The sequence below is a fragment of the Anas platyrhynchos genome, chromosome Z (assembly GCF_047663525.1).
Source record: "Anas platyrhynchos isolate ZD024472 breed Pekin duck chromosome Z, IASCAAS_PekinDuck_T2T, whole genome shotgun sequence".
In the NCBI taxonomy this organism is placed as follows: domain Eukaryota; kingdom Metazoa; phylum Chordata; class Aves; order Anseriformes; family Anatidae; genus Anas; species Anas platyrhynchos.
The window spans coordinates 77,663,640-77,683,977 of record NC_092621.1 but is presented as its reverse complement, the minus strand read 5'-3'; the positions used below and the strand labels follow the sequence as shown (position 1 = coordinate 77,683,977).

Sequence of the window (20,338 nt, the reverse complement as noted above, 5' to 3'; positions counted from 1 at the left end):
GTTGATTCTCTCCAAATATCATAAAATGGTGCTTTATAAAACCCCTCAGAGAGAAGCGTGGAAACTTCTCTTTTTAACCTCAGCTGTATGTTCTCATAATGATTACACACTGCAGCAGTCACTCCAGGCAAAGATAAAAGAGATTATCAGTATATGGAGAAGAGAGAGAAAATAGACAAGGTGGTTCACTTGAAACTGACTTAACAATAAATGGCTTATTTAAGATTTTTTAAGATGGAATCCATTAGCTGGTGATTTCTGCCCTTCACTTACATGCTCCCAAAATGAGTTGCATAATTTGGCAAAAAAATCTTCAGTGCCCAACTGAAATCAAAACGCAGTTGTAATTATAATATATTTGTATTCTTTTGAAAGATCTCGCATATTATCAGGGAGATACGCCAATTCCAGCAGACCTCCTACCGCATAGAGCATCAGCAGAAGGTAAGGCTCTTCTTAGGTACTTTTACCTACCATTGAAATGAATGCTGTTCTGGTAGTTGGTTCTAAGAGATAGCTGTTGTTGAAAGTTGAAAGCTGAAACGAATGTATTCTGCTGTGACACACAGAGAGCACAGACAGAAATATGGACACGTAATCTGTGATTTTAAAACCCTCTTTCCTTAATGCTGTATATAGAAGCGATTTCCTTATTCTCTGGAAACTCTCTTGGGATTGCAGCCAGCATGGTTTTGGGGTGTGGAGGAATGGGTTGAAAGGGAAATGTGATCTCCCAGTCCAGCTGGAGCATAATTCCCAATGGAATCCCAGAATACTCGGATTAGGGGTTAGGAGATGGCCCAAGCATCCTGTGTGCATCCTGCAATTCTTTTTCCCTTGTCCCTTGGGGGACCTATGAAAATTTGTCCAAAGCCAGCCTGTGTCTTCAAAGAAAGACTCTTTACATCTCAGACTCCAGAAAAACAACGTGGGCCTAGGAAGCATTCCTAAGAAACTGAATTTGATTCCTAGAGCACTGTTGGTACAGCTTTACACCATTCACATGATCTGTTGTGTTTCTCTGAGAAAACATGAGAGGATCTCAGGCTCTGAAATGGGCTGAAGGGGAAAAGGAAAGGAAAGCAGAGACATTTTCATGACAATAAAAACAATCTGTTCAGCTGTGTCTTCTGCATTCCAGGTCACTCACTATTTACTTGACAAGACACTCATCATAGATGAAGATACTTTGTATGAGCTTTCCCTAAAGCTTGAACCCAGACTCCCTGCCTGAAGATCCAGCTTTGCCTCAGAGTCTACAGAAAGCTTTAGTACAATGAAAAAAATTATGCATGCCAAATCCTAAAGACAGCAAGGGAAATATTGAGAAGAATGCAAGCTCTCTTTTCCAGTAAGAGATACCGAACCTCACAGCATTTCCCTCTCAGGCAACAAAAATTTACTCTTGGACATGGAAGACAAGGATGCTTCATATCTGCATTAAGTGATTGCTACTTTGCAAATATAATGTTTTGCAATAGGGACTGTGCATTTAGTTAATGAGGCTTTCTTGTGAACTCACTGTACTCACTGTAGCCATCTTAATGTGACAGATCAAGGAGACAGATCTAAATGATGGTAATATACCCAGTTGAGATACATGAGCAAAAGGAAATGGTTCTGATGTGGTCTAGGTGGATGGCTAACTATGCGTTCACTGAGGCAGCAATGGTACTGCCATATGGTGTCCTCATATGATGTTAAATTTATTGAAAATCAGGATCTTAACAGTCATCAATGAGCCTGCAGTGACATCAAGGTAGCATCTAGTATTTCTCTCCAGATTTACATTTCTAAAAGTTTATTCAATGCTACCCTTTATAGAATGTTACCTTCTTTAAATGTCTTACCGGCCTTTTCTAAGGTGACTGATTTTACACATAAATAAACTGTAAATATTTTTTCATTAATACTCAATGAGAGTATTTACAGCATGAAAAATAAAATAGCTAGATGAATAGTTGTACGCAGTTGTCAGCCTTGCAAGCTTCAGGTGGGAAGTACATGGTTAGGAGCTATACCTAAGACTTGACATCCAGTGAATAGGATGGCTAGTTGAGTTGCAACACAGTCCTGAAAAGGCACTTCATTTTTCTGCACCTCCTGCAGATTCCCTGACAAGACAGGCAACAGAGCACTTTCTGGACACACTGTGGAGAGAACTATGTGTCTGGTCTGGCAACGGGTAGTGATCAGCAATGACCACTAGGAGTTAGAATGAATGTTTTGTTTTACATGAAATCAGTGATTTGTTTTTTTTTTTTTTTTTTTTTTTCCTTTCTTTTTTTTTTTTTTTTCAGTCATTCAGTGCTGACTCAGCTCTAAAATCATTCATATCAGTGGCAAACTTGGAATGCCAGCAAATACACACTATACATTTTCATTTGAACTAGTGATTATCATTTGCATATGGGCATATGTTTAAAGAAAATGTGCTAATTGTTACTGTTTCTAAGACCTATGCTTTGTGACTTACCAGTAGATAGATTTAATTTCTACAGCTAGTTGGTACTTCTTAAATTTTTCTGATCATAAGTGGCCTGTTGTAGCTGCATGGCAAGTGAGCTCAAATGCATGCTGTAAAGTACACCATAATATAAATGCAGATACTAGCACTGTTGAATAACTTGGCTGGAATAGTGTCCTTACTTTTCCAATGATATTCAGCCAGTTGAAGAAATAGGGCTATATCACTGTATACCTCCCTTAAATTCTCTCAGGGAGACAGAAGTTTAAAATAGATTGTGACCTAGGCCTATTTGATCTGACATTTTTTACCACAGTCATGATGCTTCTGAAAGCTGGCAATGAAAAACAGATCTGCCTGGCTTGTGGGTTTTGTCTTTATTTGCACTTTAATCATATTGTTAGCCCAGCCGAGAGCTGCACAATAAATTCCATTCGTTCTCAGTGTAACTGCTAGCACTTATAAATGTACTTTAGCAACTGTACATTTCATTAAGGTTCTTCACCACAAGGACCATCTCTTTGTAAATAACTGCATGAATAAGCACCACAAATACTGGAAAATTCCTTAATTAGAAAAGCAGACAGCAACAAAAAAGGAAATTCCAGAAACATTTTAAATACTTCTGATGAATGACTGCTGTAGAAATAAACACAGAAAACGTATGGAAGCTTTTTATTATCAAAAATGTGCTTGTTCTTTCATTAATGAGTGATAGCAAGCTGATTGCATCCCAGTGCATGATATGAAAGAAAAGCATGGTTTATTTGGACCACAAAACCAACATATTATGTATTTTCTGTTCAAAAAAAAACACAACACAAACAAACATATATTATATGTCAGTTTCATAAAAGACTTCAAAGTCATGAAAATATGGGAGAAACGTGGTCCAAAAAGTGATTTCTTAACTTGGTTTTATTGTTTCTCTGTTAACACAGAAAATGTGTAACAACTGTCAATGTCAATCGGGATCTCTGTTGTATGCTATTAACTGCTGCTTTATCTTCTTGTATCCTGCTCTACCAAACTTCATTGATGTTTTTAGGTTTACAGGGTATAGTTCTTCATTTTACTCTGTTCATGGTTTGTTAATTTTTACTTTTTGTACATATATCAGTTCTTCAGAGTTTAAGAGCATTTAATATGTTTTAATGCTTGCAATACAAAGGGGTGGTGCTGTGCTAGTGCTACAGTACTCCAAATGGACATATGCTAAGGTGAAGGAATAGAGATTTATTTTTTTTCAAAGGTGCTGAGCATCCTTATATTTAAATCAGTAGTCAATGTGTTCAGCTCCTCTGGAAAAGCATATACTATTTATATGCCAAACATTACCTCTTGGGTCAGTGGTGGACTTTAGATTAGAATCACTGGAGTGACTAAGGACTGGATATGTGTTCAGAACGATAACAAAAAAGGTTATTGTCACAGCAATGTTTGATTTGCTGAGAAGCAATGTATAAATATTTTTTGTACATGGATACATTGTGTTCCTTAAAATACAGGAACTGAGCATACATTTGTCATCCATAATCCTAGCTTGTGTTCGCAACCCTACATCAAAGCTGGAAAGAACTTTTGTGCAGAAATCCTACACAGTAAGTGTAGAAAAGTGTGTTTGCCCCCCACACTCAGGTTGTGTAATTCAAGTGTGAGTGGACTGAGTGCTTCTGCTACAGTATTCCTGCAGTGTTTGAGTTATGGCAATAGCTAGTAAACAGCACCAACCTGCTTTGCGTGAGGCTTCGCCTAGTATATCTATGTAACCAGCTAGTGCAGTGGTCTCCCTGAACTGTGCACAGGGATTGTGGAGCTCCTCGCTACCAGCTTCTCTGTGCCAATCCACCACAGCCAGATAATGTAGTACATCGAGATACAAATCCCAGTCATCAGACATCCACTGTTTGCCACTGGTGTTTAAGAGAGGATGTTTCCAAGTGAGGACTTTGACATTAGGATCTTGCTGTCTTTTAGGATCTTGTCCTTTATAGCTTTTATGCCATGGAAGCAGAGTGGACTTACTTTTCTGGAACTGGAGCTAAACGAGCCTGTCTGATTCAGGATTTGGAAGAAAGGGAAGGGCTGAAGCACCTCTCTACTTGCCTTTCTTAGCTCCTCAGCCCTGCTGCACTGGTGAGATGCAACAGCAGTTCTTATGTTGGAGGGGCTGCTCCCTTCAGCACTCTCTGGATAAAATATGCCTCAGGGTGTATGGACTGGCTGCAAAGGGGATAGCATATTTCACCCACTGGTTCAGCAGTGGGCACATTTGTCAGCAAAGTCCAGGGGAGTTCCGCAGTATTTTTACTGCATAAGTAGCAGCCCGGATTCAGCCTGCAGTTAGCTGGGAACCTGGGCAGCAGCACAGGCACTTCCCCTTTCATGTGACTCCAAGCACGTGTCACACACTGATAGGGGTTAGAGTTGCCTTCATCCTAGCCTTCACTCCCTCCCTCTCCTGCCCCAGTGAATTCACCGGTATTGTTCATGGCACTCCACATCAGTTAGTGGATGGAGACCATGCTTAGTCATCGTGTGGAAGAAAAATAAATCTGTTGAATTTACAGTTGCAGTAAGTGTGTATTCTGTCTGTTTCAGCTAGTCCTGTGACACACAATCGTGTAGCTTAATAGCAAGAGATTCGACCGGGACTGATTACTCTCGTCTAAGAGTAAGAAAGAGATCTCCGTCCTCTTTCTGCTTTCCTACTTCGTAATACTGGTTGTTGTTCTGTAGGGTAAAAAGGAATTTAACTCTCTATTTAAAGTATTTATTAACTTTAATCATGTTGATTTTGACTTCAGGACATATTCATTTTCCCAAATTTTCCTTAATTACCATTATTTATTTTAAAGTTTTTAAAAACATTGTTTTATCTGTATGGATATTCAGTCTTTCCTCCTTTCACTTTTATTAACAACATTAAACATAGATATATGATTTTAAATTCTCGTTTATAGAGACATTTTTACCCACTCATAATTGTTATTCATTAAGGGCAAAATCCTTCAGACCTCATTCTGATAATACCTTAGGCTTCACTGAGAGCTTTTCATAAGTAAGTATTTGGGGATCCGGCTCTCAGCTATTTGCCTGTTACAGTTTTTGCCTCCAAAGGTCAAATGTCTCTGTGTAGGATGCTTTATGTCCAATATGCTACTCACCTATGGTGGTTTTGTTGTATCTTTACTTTTGGAATTGTCTCTGAAATTTTGTTCTTTAGGTGAATAGATGTATGTTTATTTGACAGATGTACCTATATCTAACACCTTGCTTGGTGCACATCCAGACGTTTTTGCATGTATTGTAACTTATCTTTTATCTGAGGTTATTGCTTTGTATTGTTAGAAAGGCATATCAGGCAGGATGTTGTGCCTATATGCTAATTAAAAATTCTTTTTTTCCTGAATTTCAAGTGTTCTTACTGGTTTCTCTTTGTTTTGTTACCCACCAGTGGTGAAAAAATGGGATCTTAAACCCACTCCATCTGAATTCTGGGTCTTCTAGGCAAACATGGGAGGGAAGGGGCAAGCCATTAATAAGAAGGACAAATCAGAGAAAATTTTGAGTGTTTTTATTGTGAGAGAAGGGTCTGACTTACTGCTTTTTATTCTTTGCTTGTTTATGCTGCATTGGAAATGCTGTGGGCATCATTGGGATTAAAGCTGATTGTAACTTGGAACAGAGAACGAAACCAATTTCATACAGACCTACATGTGCTGATCCATTGTGGTGTGTACATTATAAATAACTAAATAAGAACATGTAGCAGATTAATCAGAACCAGCTGCACAACTCATTCTTCTTAGCTGAGGAGAGCCTCCATGTTTCCACACCTTTGTTCCCTTTATGCTCTGATAGGTAATTGCAGGTATGTGGAGTTTAAATACTGCATCAGAAGGTGTTTAGTGACTTCCTATTTCAGTAGAATGTTTCTTTAAACAAGAGGCAATGAATTATGTAGAGAGAAAATAACTTTGTCCCTACCTTCTTTCTTTTGTTGCTTTGTTGTTGAGCTTTTGCCTAAATATCCCTAGGCCTTCTCTTGGCTGGTGTGCTGATCTGGATTTCAAGAAATAGAATAGGCATGTATTCAACACAAGTAAACAGAAAACATTTTAGGTTTGTAAGTAGTGTATGTCCCTCCTCTTGCGACAGGAAAATAAATAACACACAGCAACTTGTACATTGAAGAAAAATAGCTAATAGTGCTTAAGATTACAAAAGCAGATCTCCAGCTTGTTATATGCTTTAACCACTGTTTACTGCTTTCCTTTGTTCAATTGACTTCTTTCTTTAAGGGCATAGAAAAACGTCTGTTAAATCTGTTTCAGGAAATAACATATTTGAAGTAAATAAACAGTGTACATCAAGTCTGTGTGAGATGAAGTTAAAGCAAGTGGTGTATTAAAATCAGAACCTATTCAGTATTCTGTGACCTTGCAATCACATTTTCTGCAATCTTACATTTTCAGTGTTTCATATGAGAACAGACTTTGCTATACCTTTCTAGGTGCTGGGTATGTTTCATATAAATCAAAATGAATAACTGTTCCAGCCACAAAGAAGTCACAAAATCTTACCAGCGCTTCTTATTCTGTTCTAAATCTATAAAATTTATTTATTCCAGTTAGTTTGCTGTTGAAATTTTATCTCTAATGGGAAAGTCATCTGAAAAAGAGCACTGTTCTTCCATAACCATGTCTGCTGAAGTTTCCATGACAAAAAAAGCTGAGTCAATGTGACAGAAAGAGGAAAGGTACCAGAATTTACCATGCCTGAGTATGCTTGTTGACTGTGCTTCTCTAGTTATTACTCTAGAATTCCCTCATAATCACAATATCACAGCTGATTATTTTTTTCATTTTGGTATTGGTAATTGCCATATTTGGTAATTTTAAACTAAGTGCAGCATTTTTCCATCCTATTTTATGAGGGGAGTAAGAATACCACCTGTGGCAATGCTAATATTACAGATTCAAATCCATAGTTAAGGTGTGTTTTGAGGTGAAAGCAATGGCCTGTTGGATTACGAGCCTCCATCACCAGCAGCTGCTGACCCTGCAGGAGAGAGACATTGACAGAGTGAATGTCATTCTCTGCCTTGGAGAGGAGAGGATGCCAAAGTTTCCTCTTGCAAAGCAGTGCTATTTGCTTGTACTCAACAATTCCTGTTGAGAGAGAAAAAATAAAAAAGCATTTCAGTGAGATACAAAATGTTGAGACGTCTGACATGAAATTGCTGCCCTTTTCACACATGTGAAGTTGTCTAGTGTGGACTAGACAATTCCTACCTCCACTCTTGCTGCTCTGGTTAAAACTTATGCATTGCAATACTGTGCAAAGCAGTCTGTAGCAAAAAATAGCATGATCACTTTTTGGACAATCATGAAGGCCATATGATTCTCTTGTAAGGATTATGGGTATTTCTGCTTTCCCATCAGGTCAACCCCATTTTTAGAAAAGTCCTTTCTCTTCACTTTGTCCAGAAAACACACAGCTAATTATAGAGAACCTTTCCTATAGTATGTGGTGGATGTCCTGTGAAGAGCAGCGTTAATAACTTAAAATAACTAGGGTTATTTTTAACAGGTTGGTTGGATGGTTGGATCCAGTTCAGATTTTTATTTAGTAGACGTGTATTAGCACTTAAAAGTAAGTGGAGTAACCACTAGTGTAGGAGGACTGTTCAGTGCCTACTTGTGCACCTGGTCAATGGAAAATTTTTGACCACGCTTAGCACCAAGTACTTGCTTCAATTCCAGCAACTGCAGTGGGGTGTAAGTGGTTAATTGCAACCTCAAAACAGAATGTTTTTGTGGTCTGAGATCTTGCTAACTGCTTACAATCCCTTTAAGTGGATATTGAACATCCACAGTTACAAGGAAATCTCAGTAAGAGGTCTGGCAACCATTTGGTAAACAAAGATACTTCTTCCCAAGGGGGTATGCTTCACTGCATTGTTATATGACTGTCTTCAGGAATCTGAAAAATTAAGGACCTTCTGAACGTGAAGACCAGTGAATTTCATTGCATCTGGGGCAAGCTGACCGTTAGCTTTTGGAGACAGGGGGTGGCTCTTAGCAGCTGTATGATACCAGAGCTCCAACTCCGGCCACAGGAGAGCTAATAATAAGCGTCCTTGCAAGCTCTTCATAACAAACTTGCCATCCTCTGATTCCTAATTTGGTAATTTGGTATATGTAATAAGTAACACTAACTAGCCTTACACTTTCTGTCATGATTCCTTTGATAACTAATAACTTATTGCCCTCATATGGAAATTTGATTTTATAGAAATTATCTTTGAAAGAAATACATTAACCAGGAAGGCCTTCCCATAAAATAAAATGACCCTATTTGCGGTCTGTGTAGGTAGCTTCTCCACTCAATAGCTTCCTTAAAAGACTCTAATGGGACACACATTGCAGCTGAATTTCAGCTGAACTCCCTGCACAGGGACAGATGGCATTAATATGAATAGCAATTGAATTAACACTCAGCTACTGCTACCTCCCCAGCACAAGCTCTGAAACCAAGACAGCATTTTAATTGGGAGATTTCACATAAATATTTAGGTTAGATAGATGAAAATAGAGCATTATTTATGGATGGTTCTTCTCATTCCAAGTGTTTCTGTAACTGAGTTCCTTGGAAAACAGCTCAAAGAACTGTAAGACCAAGCTATTTCTCAAGTACTAAATGGTGCATTCTCCAGAAATCATAAGGGAACTCGCTAACACTGTTTGCCAGGTGCTCGTGATGTTAGTTAGCAGGCTGAGTGAGTTTTGTTCTTCCAGGCTCTGATCTAGCAAATGGCTTAAACATCTGAGTATGTCAACAAGGCACTTAAGTTCACGGTATCAACAGCTTTGAGGGGAAGCTCTTTGTGTCTCCAAGGGCTTTATGAGGAAAGGCTGTCTTCAGTCAAAAATTTACGAATGAAGTGAGAGCCTCAGTCATGAGCTGCTGCGCTGCAATCTGTTGGTGCAGGGGCTGCATGACAGGCAGAGCCACGGCAGCCTGGAAAGAAGTGTTAGCATGCAAAGCTCTGTGTTGGGTGCAGGCTGGGGGGCTTGCCACCAGAAAAAAGACACAGTGCAGGCGTGAAGGTGCTCCTGCTAAGTACAGAAGAAAAAGATGATTTCTGTTTTCCTAACCAAGGAAACCATTCCTGCACAGGGCTGGTTTTGTTGTGCTTGTGTTTCTATGCTCATGTTACCTCAAGAAGTCCACCACCGGATTTTTTATTTTTTTTTTTGCTATTGATACCAGAAATGTAGTGCTGGTTTGATAGAAAGCAGGTGTGCTAAAGAGGGGGTGCTTCAAATACTAGGTAGTCCAAACGCATTGATCTAGGGTGGCTGTTTTGGTTTTAATTATGGTGGGTATGCATGGTTCTCATTAATCTAAATGAGTCATGACATTTTGGGGGGACAATGTCTATATATTATAAAGTTTCACAAATGTGTGATTTGGGTTTAAGAAATTGCCGTGTACAATTCAAGAAATACTAAGCATGCAAAGGAAAACATGTTTTGAAGTCTTGAACTTTTTTAAAAGCTGCTTGGTATTGGCCCCTGTGTTTCTCGGTCAGCCTTGAAAAATGTTCAGTTTCAGTAGGAGCAGTGCCAGGTCAATGAAATTGTCTATTCTTCTTTCCACTCTGACCATCATGTGTCGCTTCTTCCAGTTCTGCACCACTGTGCCGCTGTACTAATGATAAATGGGTGGCTTCTGATATCCTCAGCGGTTCATTTCCACCAGCACCTTTTAATGTTGTGTTTCTGGACTTCCACCTTACAAAGAGTCACACATTAATATGGTGAATTAAAAGGATTGGGGAAAAAAAATAAAAAAGGAAAAAAAAAAGAGCCCACCGTGATGTCACTTCGGCCTCACTGTGACATCGCCCCCATTCCGTGCGGGCGGTCCAGTTCCAGGCCCAGCTCCGTGGCTGCAGGGGCAGGACGGGCAAGGCAGCCCAGCGGGGAATTCGGCTGTTTCTGCGTGGGCTCTTGGGGCTAAGCCCTGGCAACTCCCTGCCTGGCCAGTCGTGGGCTGAGATGAACTCTTTTGCCCCGAGCAGCGTTTGAGGGATGCTGCTGCTGTCACCCAACTGCTAGGCCACATCCTCCCAGCGTCCTCAAGGGCAGCCTTGTGGCAGCAAATGTCACTCATGTAACCGAGTGAAATAGGATTGGCCGCTGCGGCAATTATTTTCGCCTCCCTCACCTCCTTTTCCCCCTCTCATATTACCTGGTCTCCTGTCAGCACACCAACTCATTATTCCCATTACACTCGGCTTGCTGCAGGCAGCAGGACGTGCCTACCTTCAGCTTCAAGGTCAGTCTAACTAACTGTATTGCTTTTCTTGCCTCAAATGGTAGCATTGCAAATGTGAGGGTTGTTACAAATGAATTCAAAGCACCACAGGATGCAGTGTAATTTGGTTATAATTTATTGATTTGTGCAACTACTTGGTGCAGCAGAAAATGTGTCAGCCCACTGTGCAGCTGCTTCAGGTGTTGACCCTTAACTAACAGTTTAAATAAGGGAAAAATAAGTTCCTTTGCAGACGTGTCAACAGTTCAGAGAAAACATAAATTTGAGAAGTTATTTGTGAGTTAGGTTGTGGCTATCTGCAGGGATCAGGTTTTTATATTGCAAAGCAGTGTCTGATTGGTGCAGAAAGGCAAGCACTCCCAACACTGCTCATGGGCTTTGGTAGGAGAAATTGGAGGACTTGGAGACTAGGTGGGGTCTAAGGGACCAGACCTTCAGCTGGAACAAATCACAAAGTGTGTGGTTACTGAGGGGCAGTTGTCTGGCCAATAAGAGTCCCAGTCATTTCCGTACCTCCTCTATTCACAGTAATGAATTTATGTGTATTTATTTTTCAAATTTATTTTCTTGAGATAAGTAGATTTCTATACTTGCTCACAGACACATGGAATTATGAGCAGAAAGAAACTTTTTTTTTTTTTTTTTTTTTTTAATTTTTATTGTAGAGAAGCTCTCTGCTGTGATTAGGCACGGTTATAATGATGCCTGCACTAACACTGCTTCTGCACTTTGGAGACTATCTTAAGCCCTGCTCAGTCAATACAGTTCGTGTGTTGCTTAACCCAAGCTATGTGAAGCTGGAAAAAACCACCAATACTACTTTATGAGATTTAATGTTGTAATTTATATCTTACCCTCTGAACTTCTAGAGTGATACAGCCAACAAAGAGCAATGTAAGCTGTTTTCTGGGCATCTAAAAATGGTGCCTCATGCATTTAGACACTTGTGACATTTATTGCAGATGTTTCTAAGGTGCCCGCAACATCCATAGAAGGGCAGAGAAAAACTTTCCACTGGCGTCTACAGGCTTTAGCTCAAGCTCGGAATGACTCAAAGGAATTACTTCTCAGAAATAACAGACCAGCCTCATTCATTACCTCTCTCTCCACCACGTGAATGTTCTGCTCACTACAGTGTTAGCATGACCTAAACAGCTTAGCAGTTTAAGACGAGCATATACGTTACCTGTGTTTATGAGCTGGTGTGAACTTTAGCTATGACTCTGCCATTTCTCTGGAATGTCGCTCAGGGTCACATGGTGTGGCAACTAATGCCACCCATGACATGGTTCAAATATTTAATCTCGTTCTATTTCTGGAAATGTCACTGTTCAGTCTGTAACCCTTGCACCTTCTTTGCCTCCTTGGCTGAAAGCACACATGCTGCCTGGTGTGAAATTAGGGATAACCAACACTCGTGTTCAGCCACACTAATTCCCACCTGGGGAAATGTTGTTGGTGATGTCCTCTTTACAAAAAGTTCAAGAAAGCAAAGGGTTAAGTGTTTGTTTGTCTGTATTAGAAGTAGCAGTAAAGCTAACAATTTCCTTAAAGGGTAAAGCGGTGATTTGTGCATTCACCATAATTCACTCTCCTCCGATGTTTCCAGATATGGATGCAACGGCTTCACCTGTGTGCAGGTCACAAGATGACCATGTGCAATGTGACACTGCTGGGGCTGTCTGAGCACCATGGTAGCTGTCAATCAACCAAATGTGAGGAACGCTCCTCAGCCTCTGGTCACAGCAGCAAGGGGAGTTTTGATATGTCATGGTTCCACAGAATTGTCATAAGTGTCAAAGATATTAAATATCATGTAGTGTTGGCTAGCAACCTGGCCTATAAAAAAACACATTTCTTCTGAAGAAGGACCTTCACCTTTAACAGAGACCTTAGTCTAGGTGTGTCGTGAAAAAGAAAGGATACTGATTTTAAGACCATGAAATAGACACTCTCCAAATTTTTCTCATCTTGAGATTCACCCTTCGGCTACCAACAGCCTCAGCACCTGAAATGACACTTGCAATCCTTTGGGCTATTTCTCATCCAGCACCAGAATCACAGTAGTGAATATTGCTAAGTCATGCAGCCAGCTTTTTCTTCCATGTGGTGTGCATGGGAGGTGATACATATATTAAAATGCAGTTTTAAAAGCTGAAGAAAGTCCTGTCAGGACATTAATGTTCTGAGGGCTGGCTACAGGTAGCAGAGCAAATCCTTTGGGTGAGCAGAGAGGTAAAGGCTGTGAGTGACCTAGAGGATCTTGGCTTTTCAAGACCTTCCAACCTTTTGCTGATTCACTGGCCATCAGTATTGAAAGCTCATAGAATATCGCTTTGCAAAAGGCAACTCCAGTTTGAATTCATTTGCCCTCGATGGTGCTGATGTGTAGAGATCAGGAGCGATGCTGCTCAGCTGTGAAGAAAAGTTGGTTTTGGAGACACTTTGTGCTACATACATACTGTATGGCTCAGTGGCTGTTAATCTAAATCAATGTTGCATTTATTCCTCTCTCAATTCATCACTTCTGATCCACAAGCAGGCTTGTAAGAATTAATGAAAACTGTTCACTGTAGGTGTGAACCTGTTGCATGGAAGATACAAAGCAAGTGCTTCTGAGCCAACTGCTTTTTATTGTTTTTATTGTTTTTATTTTATTTTATTTTTCTGTAGAAGAGCACTTTTGCATTCTCCAAGCAGTGCAAGTACAAATGACCTTGGAAGCAAAACTTCAAAGGACTTTTTACCAGTGACAAAGTCCACTCCCAGAGCTACTGAACTGTGTGCCAGGCCCTGTCCTTGGGCCAAAGGCATACGTAACCATGGAGGGATACGAAAGACATCTCAAAAAGTTGTCATGGGGCAAAGCCAGTATCCAATGTATGCACAGAATGACGCAATAAGGGTAAAATGCGTACAACATCTCGTTCAAGCATTTTGTAAAGCCGCAAGCTAGATTCAAATGCCAGGAGCCATCAGTGTGTCTCACAGCACACTTTGCTGATAAGACCAAAAAGACACTTCACTGCCCCTTAACCATAGGAAACCCAGATGCTGCTGAACACCAGCTGATGCATGTACATCTTATGCTCCTCCTTCAGCAGTCAAAGGATGCCCAACCGTGGGCACGTCTGAAGGCCATGCTATCTGCAAAGGCAAGGAGGACAGATGTGCTGTGAGTGCTGAGTGACAGTGACCATAACCCTGTGGGTTGTACAGGCTGGTCCTTCTGACCATGGCAAGGAAAAGCAAGATGTAACTGGTCCTTGAACTGTACCAGTGTACCAAGGCCAGTGACCCTGGCAAGCTACTCTCACAGCAGTTGGCAAGGCGAGCCCGACAGCAATGCCATGGGCAGTGAATGCAGGTGCACCTGCAGTTATAACACAGGCTGGCTCAGTGGTGCTTGTGAGGCCCAGAATGTATATATAGGGCTCCAGATTCATCACAGACTTACGCAGAGGCAGCTCAGTACAGGTCAATTCCCTGAATATTTCTAACACAACGTGGTGAAATCCCTGACTTCATCAAGTCAGTGAGGAAGAAGCTGTCTGACTCTTAATGCACCTACCCATTCTGTTGTGGAAGAACAGTGTTATTACTATCCGAGAGCCATATGAATGGCAGAGACCTGAGATCTTGTGCTATGAATCCTAAAAATGTCTTTAAAAATTATAAAATATCCTCAAACAAGCCAAAAAAATGTTGTGTTCAATACCATAGAAATTAGACCTCATTTGGACAACTGAAGGAATGTTTGGAGAGTAAAAAACACAGTGCTAGCTTAGATCCATTTAATTCTGTCTCATGTTACCAAAATAAAGTCCGAATTCACATGTAACTTGTGGTGCATTGAAAGAATACAAAATTACTGCAACCTTGGTGCAGTTATAAATGAATTAGCAGAGAAATTATCTTTGAGGAGAAATCTGTAAATGATTATTGGGACCTATTTAAACATATTTTATTAGTACAGACAAAATCCCACAGCAGCGGTGATTTTTTTTTTTTTTTTTTTCTGGTCACTCAGAAGCGCTCCTGCTTATGGGGAAAGCAAAATTGTAAAAAAAAGGGAGGGGTAAAGACTTCGTTGGATGCAGTTCCTGCTGTTGCAGATGACTGCTTCACGCAGTCATGCTGGGCGTCATTCTGTGCCGACACCTGTCTCAGAAGTTGTTTCCTTGTTTCTCTGACCCCAGACTACACCTGCAGAGCACAAGAGTCAAAGGGAGATTCATAAATGTGAAAACATGGTACAGCAATGATGGAGAGACATCAAAAGAGAGATAGATAGTGACTTCTGTAGAGTTCCGTACTACACATAGAAAAAAAATAATTAGGAGAAATCTCTACAAGAAGCTGATAAAACTTGTAGCAAAGGGCAGTGAAGACGAACAAGTGCAGGCATGAAATAAGATATGAGTTGTATTTATTTTTAACTCGGGCTGATTAACTTTTGGAATGCCTTCATCTTCTCCAGCCTGTTGGACGCTCTCCTGATGCAGGTGCCTTCCTTCCTGCACACCTCAGCAGCTTGGGAGACCTCTCAATTCTTTTTCAGGGGTTGGAACAAGGAATCCTTCTGACCTTGAAAAATGACCCTTTCCACTTCCCAGCTGTGCTTCTATGAAAGAATGGATCTCGTATCAGCAGCAGCACAAGGGAAGACTATCAGTAAACTACACCTTCAGTAATGCTCCTGGCTCTGATAATCGCCATTCTCTGAATCCACAGAGGTGGTGATGGTGTAAATTCATTGTTAGTGCAGGCTGACATTTTCTGGGGGGGGAAAAAAAGCCAGCAACAAATGAATCTGTTCATGATGTGAAATCGTGCTGAGCTAATAATTTCGAAGAAAAATTCATTAGTTGGAGACCATTCTGTTCAGATGCTTTCAGAACGGACCTTTCTTGAAATTTTGCTTTGAAGCAATACATTATTTAGAAATCACGCAATATTAAAGGAGAAAAAAAATCTGAAACAAAACAAAATGTCTTTGTTTCCTGTCAAATAAAGCGTCTTGCTCATTGTGCCACCTCGTTATTAAAAAGCTCTTTGCCTTGATTGCTGCTTTTGCCCACCAAGTGTTTACATCAGTCTGTTTGTGCTGTTCTGACTGCCTGCGGAGTACTCTCATAAAAAATAACACTTTATGTTATTATTATATATCATAACAATGTTATAGGTGGGTCCCGCAGCATTACACGCTTTTACATTCAGAACAATAGCCCTCCCTTGCGACAGGAGCTGCTTATTCAATTAGGAGTTTTTGACAGGCAGACTGTAGATCCCTGTAGCACTGATCTTTTCCTTCTCTCCCACATGAAACTGCAGCCTTCCCTTTGCATTCAGCAGCCACAAGCAGTGGTCCCTGCAACAGCAATGCCCTGCTGAGGAGCAGTCACCGTGCCTGAGGACATGACAGGGTCTGAAGGCTGGGGCCGACTGCTGCAGGCACCGAGCTCCTGCCCACTGTGCTGCCAGCTCTGGGGAAGGAAGCATTAGGATGCAATGTGCTGGGCTTACATTGCACAAAGGGATGTGTGGATAACGTTGTTCTAAATTTAAATAACCTGTCTCAATCTGTTTGTTTTCTTTTTATCTTTTCAGGTAGTTACCCTACTGCAGTCTGTGGCAGCTCCAGTGTTGGAGGCTTTAAGAGCTCTTAGAGGAGCATTTGTCAGGTAATGTACAGCCTGCCTCAGGGAGGGAGAAGCCTTTTCCATGACACAACAGGGCAATAATGTCCTGGGGAATAGGGACACACAATAGACAACAACACAGCCAAGAAAACAGCCCGCAGACACACACTCCTGTGCTTCACCCGGCTGTCTAAATACACACTGCACACAACTACTCTAGTTTAATCAGGTGTATGGGCCAGATTTGTCCCTTGAAGTGATGCAGGATTAGGAAGGTCACAAAAAATCCCATCTGGTGGAGACTCTGAGGTGTGCCTGGGGTTGCTGAAGTGATGGTGTCACCATCGGCAAGGGGATGCTGGCAGGGCTGCTGGTTTTCAGGGCAGGATTTTGACTGTCAGCCAACTCCTTGCAGTAGGGATGGTTTCTGTGAAACAGAACTGTAAATACATGGTGCTGTTATGAAAATACATCCTTTGTTTCTGAGACACTGAGGTATAGCACTAATAGTTCTCCACGAATTAGTCATAAGCAAATATTTCCAGAGTGTGGGATGGAGACGATACACTGCAAAAAGGCACAAGCACCATCTGCTAAATACAGAGACATGAAAGCAGTACAAAAATCTCGACTGTGAACCTGATACTTGGTTGTGATTTGCAGTCAAACCATCTCCCACTGCATTTTTTCTTGCAGCTGTGGGAGCCTTTCCTGCAAAATGAATGCATCCATGGAGTGGAGCTCCTCTCAGAGAACGGCCCACTCCTGCCCCAGCCCCACACAGCACATCTCTTGTGTGTGCTGGTGCTGTGCACCCCGAGGACTTGGGTAGCTGAGGAGCTCACCATGTGCTCCGCACGGGGAAAGGAAAATGAGACCACCCCGGGTGGTCTCTTGCCCTAGTTCTGTTTGAGGGAAATTCTCGCAATGAAAAATATACTGCAACTTCTGTCAGTCAGATAGCACCTTTCTCTGGAAGGAAGGTTAGATCAATGTTGTATATTGGAGGAATTGAGGAGACAGGATAACAAAATTCAGGTATAAAATATAAAATTATTTTTAAGAAATACAGGCCCTGAAAAAAAACACCACTTAAACCCAAAACACATCCACATTTCTCATCTTATGTAGGTGAATTAAGTGCGAAGTAGACAATGCTTTGCAACAAAAAACCATGCAAAGCAGGTCAGAAGGTCTGTCAGAAAAGATGGAGGTGCAGCATTTCAATTTTCCTTAGACAGGAGTGGAAAAGCCAAATTGCTGGGTTTGCAGCTAGTTAACCCAGATCTTCATGGAAATTACTGGAAATTAGAACACTTGTGTTCATTGAAAAGAAAGCCAAGTACTCTGAGGTGTTTAATTTAACCTCTGAAAGAATGTTAAAGAAATTATCCAAAGAACGGCATTTTTTAAAACCTTGACAAAACAACAGAAGCAGCTTATCCTGGGGGAAAGTTCCTGTCCCCTTGTAACTCTTCCTTGTCAATTTCCCAAAACAGACTTGTCAGAATCCAGTTTTAAGAAAAAAATTTTCTTCACTGACACAAAATGTAATTTGTGTCATTTATTTAAATAGGACATACGTCTTCCCCAGAAACACACAGTCACTTGCAAAACTAGTTGCATTCTGATACTGTGAAGAAAACACATCCATTCTTTTCCTCAGACTATCACAGAACATGCCATTTTCTCTGCTAGAATGAGAGATTCCCTGTACTTCAGACATAATCATAGAATCACAGAATCACAGAATGGTTTGTGCGGGAAAGGATCTTAAAAATACCTAATTGGAACACCCCTGCCATGGGCAGGTTGCTCAAACCTGGTCTTAATCCCAAGGCCAAGGCCATAGCTGAACTCCAAACATGTTACTGGGAATAATGGATTAATCAGGCACACAGATTCCTATGAGGTATTTTAAGCCTGGCTAATCTTGCTGGCATTGCTGCCTGTCCCTGCGCCACTGCAGCAGGGCCCCTGATTTTAGCACCCATTACGTTCATTCCTATTTTAGGTCTTTGTGCAGGATGTGTGGTACAATAGCAAATGAGAGTCTCTCTTTATTTTGAAAGAGGAAAGGCCTCCGTTTCTTCAGAGGCTGTGAGTCAGAAACAGCTACTTTTAATGTACTTCTGCTGGTGACACCTTTTGTCTTAAAGAAGTCAATTTATTTGGGTTTCTCCAGACAAATTTTCTGTTGAAACCTATCAGTATAGTTACCTGATAGGTACAGAGTATTTCTATAAATTTTCATAGCATTTCAAGTGTTAAAAATGACTATAGTGATCCAAAGCAGTGGACTGCACAGCCCAGTGGCCATAGGTGGATGCTCAGAGGAGAGCAGAGCCAAAGAATCATAGAAAAGAATCACAGAATTATCAAGGTAGAAGACCTCCAGGATCATCTACTTCTACTGTCCTCCTACCACAAATATTACCTACTAAACCATGTCCCTAAGCATCACATCCAAGCTTTACTTAAATTCCTCCATGGACAGTGACTCCAGCACCTCCTTGGGCAACCTGTTCTAATGCCTGACTGCTTTTTCTGAGAGAAAATGTCTCCTTGTTTCCAATCTAAAGCTCCCGTGGCTCAACTTGAGGCCATTCCCTCTAGCCCTACTACTAGTTATCTGTGAGAAGAGGCTGACCCCCAGCTCTCCACAACTTCCTTTCAGGTAGCTGCAGAGATCAATGAGGTCTCCCCTGAGCCTCCACTTCCCCAGACTAAACAACCCCAGTGCCCTCAGCTTCTCCTCACAGGATTCGTGCTCTAGGCCTTTCACCAGCTTTGTAGCCCTTCTCTGGACATGCTCCAGCACCTCGACGTCCTTCTTGTACTGAGGGGCCCAAAACTGAACACATCACTCAAGGTGCTCTTGAGGCACTCAGGTGTGGCCTCACCAGAGCAGAGTACAGGGGGACAATCACCTCCCTGGTCCTGCTGGCTGCACGATTCCTGGTAGAAGACAGGATGCTGTTGGCCTTCTTGGCCACCTGAGCACACTGCTGGCTCATGTTCAGGCGAGAATCAACCAACACCCCCAGGTTGTTTTCCTTTGCACAGCTTTCCAGCTGTTTTCACATCAAGGAATTTCGTTAGCCTGTTTCATTTTGTCTGCTCAGTGCCCAGTTAATCTCTGTTCCACATGCTTGCCCAGTCTCACACTGAAACTGTACACACTGTCTGTACTCACATCATCTTTCTTCTGACAAGGAGTTTTATCAGTCTTTGGCCACTGGTGTAGAGAGCTACCTACATCCTACCTCTTTTTTTTTTTTTTTTTCCCCCCCCCTCCAGTTTGATTGAGCGTATTCTTATATTGGAAAAGGCAGTGAAGGGTTGGCTCCCATTTCCCATGCCTGTCAGAATTTTCAGGTCTCATGCATATTAAGCACCCTTTGCTTTGGTGAGCTGGATGATCTCTAGGCTACTCCAACTTTATTCCTATGGGAGAAAAAGCACAAAGTGCTTAGCAGGTCACGTTAGCCTGAAAAAGGCACAGGAGTTTGTGGTTTCTGTAGGTGATGGCACTGAGGGGAACCTTGCTACATCCCATCACATGTGACTGTAGCACTCAGTACCTTGCTGTTCCTTTCTGGCCACTGAAAAGATGTCTCCAGCTTACGTGTTGTTGCTATGGAGCAAGCTAAAGGACTCAAGTATAGCCCTAAGTCATTAAAAGAACTAAAATATCTGTTTTAGAGTTGTGTGCTCAATACAGTACTAAAAACCACCTGATTTCTACCTCTACCAAAAGTACATATATAGAGAAACCATGAATGCTGACCATTTGTCTGAACGCATTATTTCAGTGCAAACGTATAATAAAGATAAATTGCTTCCTCTATTGGGCTGCTGTTAAAAATGTTTTTCTGTC

General features: G+C 41.3%; 2 protein-coding genes across 5 annotated transcripts in view; both read left to right on the top strand.

Annotated features, from left to right (window-relative positions):
• The window catches only part of RASGRF2 (Ras protein specific guanine nucleotide releasing factor 2), a 136,947-nt gene extending 134,119 nt beyond the window's left edge, over positions 1-2,828 (top strand). For all 3 annotated transcript variants that reach the window (XM_038170752.2, XM_038170751.2, XM_038170753.2), the window contains exons 26-27: positions 376-444; positions 1,142-2,828. In XM_038170752.2, the coding sequence (XP_038026680.1) occupies positions 376-444; positions 1,142-1,234 (162 nt within the window). In that variant the 3' untranslated portion in view covers positions 1,235-2,828. The remainder of the gene's footprint in view (positions 1-375; positions 445-1,141) is intronic.
• A 155-nt stretch (positions 2,829-2,983) lies between these two features.
• Positions 2,984-20,338, top strand: part of CKMT2 (creatine kinase, mitochondrial 2) — a 31,729-nt gene continuing 14,374 nt past the window's right edge. The window contains exons 1-2 of one of the 2 annotated variants that reach the window (XM_038170755.2): positions 2,984-5,042; positions 16,427-16,500. The gene's annotated coding sequence lies outside the window, so the exon portion shown is untranslated. Of the gene's footprint in view, positions 5,043-10,417; positions 10,817-16,426; positions 16,501-20,338 lie in introns of those variants that run through there. The other variant, XM_038170754.2, reaches the window with a different exon arrangement.